Here is a 5,320-nt window from a genome sequence, read left to right as displayed (position 1 = left end):
TATATATATGAAGAAAAAAAAAATATATGTAATAGCAATTCGGAATATATATATATATATATATATATATATATATATATATATATATATATATATATATATATATGATTAGTTTTTTTTTGAAAAGTAAATCCAGCAGAGTGCTCAATTAAAAGGAAAATCCGAAATATAAGGCGTATTTATATTTTGTGTACAAAAGGTTTTTAGATGAGACAAGTCATTGGTACCGTCGGTTTCAAGCTCGATAATTAGGACCGTTTAAGATATCCTTATCAAGCTCTCTTCAGCCAACATTCGTCTCTTTTATATTTGTCCTGGAATCTTTATAAGCAGCTTAATATTAATCAACGTTTCTGCCTCCGAACAAAGACGAATATTGGCTGAAGAGAGCTTGATAAGGATATCTTACACGGTCCTAATTATCGGGCTTGAAACCGACGGTACCAATGACTTATCTCATCTAACAATTTTCTGTACACACACACTATATATATATATATATATATATATATATATATATATATATATATATATATATATAAGTGCCCAATACGTTGGCCGAGCTGCATATGTTTTTTATTTTTAAAAACCTCATGTAGTGACTTAGTTCATTACAACTGTTTCGGCAAGCAATGACGTTTGTACCTTTAGATGCTGAAAAAATATACGAAAAACCTGTTTATTAAATTAAAGTCGGCCGCCTAAGCTCGCATGCACAGATCATGATGTTACAATCATTAGATCAATCTGATAGACATTAAGACATTTAAAAATAAATGTTTAAATTTCAGCAATGTTTCTCGCGGTTAAGGTTGGCCGAGACGGTTCGTTCCTTGCTAATGGGACCAGGGATGATGTCGTTGCTAGATTCGAGTCTTACGATCGGCGATGATCGTGTCACCCTGCACTGGTGATTCCCGAAAGGATGAAACACTAGTGTGTGTAGAAATTATAAAAATAATCATTATAGTATATATATATATATATATATATATATATATATATATATATGATATAGGGCTGAAATATAATCTTCTAAAACTGAATACAAGAAGACGATATAAAGCATCGTGTTTTATTTAGAATTAAATGTGAGCACCGCATCAAATGATTTCACAAGGAGCATTCTTTTTACTAATGGGTGGTCATTTATCAAGGGTAAAGACCACCCGAGGATAAGGATTAATGAAATTGAGATAATATGGCGTAAACAACCATTACTAAATAGTGCATTTTAATTAGGGGACACGGCGAAAACCTGACAAGTTGCTGAACTACGGAATCCAGTGCACTTTATTTATTATTGGTTCAGTTTATATACTTATTTTATGCGACAGGATATTTTGCCAGTTATGTTAAATCAGGAGTAAATCAGGATTTCGGCTCTTAAGAAATTTCTATAATATCGACCACTGACCAAAGTGAATATATCTCGGCTCAAACAAAAAATGTATTGGTCGAAATACACATCAAAACACTTTTTTCAACGCAGAACAAGTGTATTTATGCCAGCTTGTAAAAAAAACTTTCGTTCTGTTGGCAATGAAATCACTGGAGGAGTTTTTGATATGGCTTAATTTTTTGAAGCATTTCTCACGTTGAGGTGTTTCAAAAGGTGGAAGTCGTTAGGTGAGAGGTATGGAGAGTATAGCAGATTCGTAACCCAATTCGTTCAACTCGTGCAGGGTTGGTTTAGCAATGTGCAGTCAGGTATTGTCATGAAGAGCCTTTTCTGTTGACTAATGCTGGGTGTTGTTGTCGAAGTTTCTGAAGCATTTCATATATTTGTCACAGTTCTTCTCCACCGTAATAGTTTTGCCTGCATTCAAAAAACTGTTTTGGTTGTCGTTCAATTCGCGAGGCACCCATTTATGAAGTGATTTTGTCTTCCTGAAGTGGTTGGAAATCGTCGTATACGTTACGTCTAATTTAGAGTCAAGTTCTCGAACAGTTGTCCATAGACTGGCTCCGACTAAGAGTCTTAACTGATTGTTGTAAACATCCGATAGCCGACCACTACGCTAATCATCTTCAATACTGTTGTCGACGCCACGAAATTTCTTTAACAACTATTGTGTTGTGCGTTCAGTAGTGTTTCCTGAGCCGAACGCTTCGTTGATATCGCGAGCTGTTTCAGCAGTTTTTCAGCTAAGATCAATTTTAAATAAGAAAATTGTGCGAATTTGCTTTTTTGCCATCTTATAGTCAATGTTCTGAAAATAAGTCATATTTGTTTTAAAACGATTGTAATTTAAACGATTAGATAGAGCGAAAAACTTTCTTCAAAATGATATATAAAGTAAACATATTACAACGGAAACTTATTTGAGAATACATCATTTCAAATCAGAATAAACAATTCCGCAAGAACTTTCTTTACAAAATTATATATATATATATATATATATATATATATATATATATATATATATATATATATATATATATAATTTGGGGATTTTATTTTCCAGAGGTAAGTAACCAGTAAAGTATAATGAGGTAATTACAAGAGTGTTCAATACCGAAGTAGAGCAGGGTATACTTTCAATTTCTTTTTACATAAGCAGTAATGTGTTGTTACACAGTCATTGACATGTTTCGGTTTTCTAGTATTTAGTAACTAGAGACCTCTTTAGGCAATCACGCTTACATTGGAAGGAATCACTAATCTACTACTGTATATGTAAAAGCACATTTAATGTATATATATATATATATATATATATATATATATATATATAATTTAAAAGAGATTAGAATAATAGTCTAAAGAGCTAAGTGTATTTTAATGTAATAGTGAAATTACTAGTTTAATTAAAATACAGGAAATGCTCGTTGTAATTTAGATATATAATAAGCTCGATAGTTAAATGTCCTAGAGCTAATTCAATATTAAGTAATGTGATTTATAATTTAAAAGTTTTAAAATTTTTAAAATTTAAAAATCAAAATTTAATTAAATTAAAAATCAGTTTCATAAGAAGGAACAACAACAAAGTCAATTATCTGTACGATTGTTGTTGTTCCTTCTTATGAAACTGATTTGTAATTTAATTAAATTTTGATTTTTAAATTTTAAAAATTTTAAAACTTTTAAATTATAAATCACATTACTTAATATATATATATATATATATATATATATATATATATATATATATATATATATATATATATATATATATATATATATATATATATATATATATATATATGTACAGGGTGGCCCATGAAGATTTACCCATGAGTTCGGGTTGATTATTTACCAAAGGCATTTAGTTTAAGAATTTGAAAGTTTCTTTTATTAAACCTCTATATATCTATCAATGTTCAAATGATGTTTCATTCATTTCTTTCAGGTATTCGCTAAGTTATGGCTGAAAAGGTTAAGCGGGACCAGATTGTCGCTCTCAAGACTGCGAGCGTTAGCAACAAGTGCATCGTTAAACAGCTCAAGGTGTATCGAAAAACAGTTTTCAGTGCATGGAAACAGTTTCAAGAGACAGGCACAACCTCTGGTAAACCAATTCCAGGCAGACCGCGCACAATTCGCACCAAAAGTGTTGTTTCTGCAGTGAAAAAGATGGAGCGAAATCCACAGGGAAGTGTGAGGAAAATTGCGAAAGAGGCAAAGATCTCAAGATCTTCGATGTAAAGGATTATTAAAAATGATCTTCAGTTAAGTCCATACAAAAAAACAGTCCCGGCAGTTAATTTCGGAACCCTTGAAGCAAAAACGGATGCACAGGGGCAAGTTGATGTTGCAAGAGATGGAGCGAACCGCAGGAAAGGTCTTCATCTGGTCTGGTGAGAAGATTTTCACGGTGGAGACTGTGACCAATAAGCTGAACGATAGGGTTTATGCCAAAAGTTCAAAGGACTTGTCAGTCAATGCCAGAAGCCATTTGAAACGCCAGAAGCCTGCTTCAGTTATGGTCTAGGCTGCTGTTGCATCCTATGGGAGCAAATCTCCGTTGATCGTGATTGAGGAAAGCGTGAAAGTCAATAGTCAAGTTTATTCGAATATGTTGGAGGCAAAGGTTCTGCCGTGCTCACTGAATCATTTGGGGATGATTTCATCTTCACACAGGACGGTACTCCAGCTCACACAGTGAATGTGACTCAACAGTGGTGCAAGGATCATTTCCCAGTCTTCTGGGACAAGCAAATGTGGTCACCATCAAGTCCAGATATCAATCCTATGGACTTCGCTATCTGGCCCATTTTGGAGAGCGACGTATCGAGACGTTCCTATCCCAATTTGGACTCCCTGAAGGCAGCCTTTCATTCTGCTTGGACCAAGTGGGACGAAGAAGTGGTGCGGCATTCTTGCGCTTCAGTGGCAGCATGTATCAAGCTAGTGATCAAAGAAAAAGGCCATTTTGAAATTTAATCTTTTGACTTTGTTTGGAATATACTTCTAAACAACAGTGATCAAGCATTTTTTCCTTTTCCTTTCTAGTCTTAATTTTATTAAAGTTTTCCTATGGGTAAGCCTTTATGGGCCACCCTGTATATATATATATATATATATATATATATATATATATATATATATATATATATATATATATATATATATATATATATATACTTTTCATTTGTTAACATCAGACAACAACAAAAAAAAAACCCTACAGTGTCTAGCAGAGATGGGGATGGGGTACAGAATAAAGAGAGAAAAGGAGGGATATATATATATATATATATATATATATATATATATAGAGAGAGAGAGAGAGAGAGAGAGAGAGAAAGAGAGAGAGAGAAAGGGAGAGAAATATTTACGGCACTGATTCGTAACCGAATGGTGAAAGCTGCCGACTGTCAATGCAACGGTTGTAGGTTCGGTGCACAGCTAGGGAAAGGTGTTTGTCTAGCCGCAATGATGAGTTGTGATACAACGAAACAGTACTGTATGTGGATGACAATTAAAGCTCCCCTTTTTGGGTTGAGCACTTTGTAAATATATTTTCACCCGACGCGTATTGAAAGCGATTAAGCGAAGCCCACTATTAATTTGTTTGTAAACAAGCTGATGGTTCGAGCACTTTGCGACGGTGGGTGTGGATTTTAATACACACTCTAGGAGAAATATTTACGGCACTGATTCATAGCCGAATGATGAGAGCTGCTGACTGTCAATGCGACGGTTGTAGGTTCAATCCACGGCTGGGGAAATGTGTTTGTCTAGCCGCACTGATGAGTTGTGATACAACGAAACAATACTGTATGTGGATGACAATATATATATATATATATATATATATATATATATATATATATATATATATATATATATATATATATATATATGAGA

At 33.5% G+C, this 5,320-nt stretch overlaps 1 protein-coding gene across 1 annotated transcript; it reads left to right on the top strand.

Annotated features, from left to right (window-relative positions):
• The first annotated feature begins 3,740 nt into the window (after positions 1-3,740).
• LOC145268422 (uncharacterized) lies at positions 3,741-4,393 on the top strand. The gene is made up of 2 exons (XM_080123983.1): positions 3,741-3,929; positions 4,091-4,393. Exons 1-2 carry the CDS (start codon positions 3,741-3,743, stop codon positions 4,391-4,393), a joined length of 492 nt encoding a protein of 163 aa, XP_079980109.1.
• Positions 4,394-5,320: the final 927 nt, after the last annotated feature.

Source organism: Euprymna scolopes, chromosome 43 (assembly GCF_053919585.1).
Source record: "Euprymna scolopes isolate OS-2025 chromosome 43, ASM5391958v1, whole genome shotgun sequence".
NCBI classification, from domain to species: Eukaryota; Metazoa; Mollusca; class Cephalopoda; order Sepiida; family Sepiolidae; genus Euprymna; species Euprymna scolopes.
This window is presented reverse-complemented; position numbering and strand designations above follow the sequence as displayed.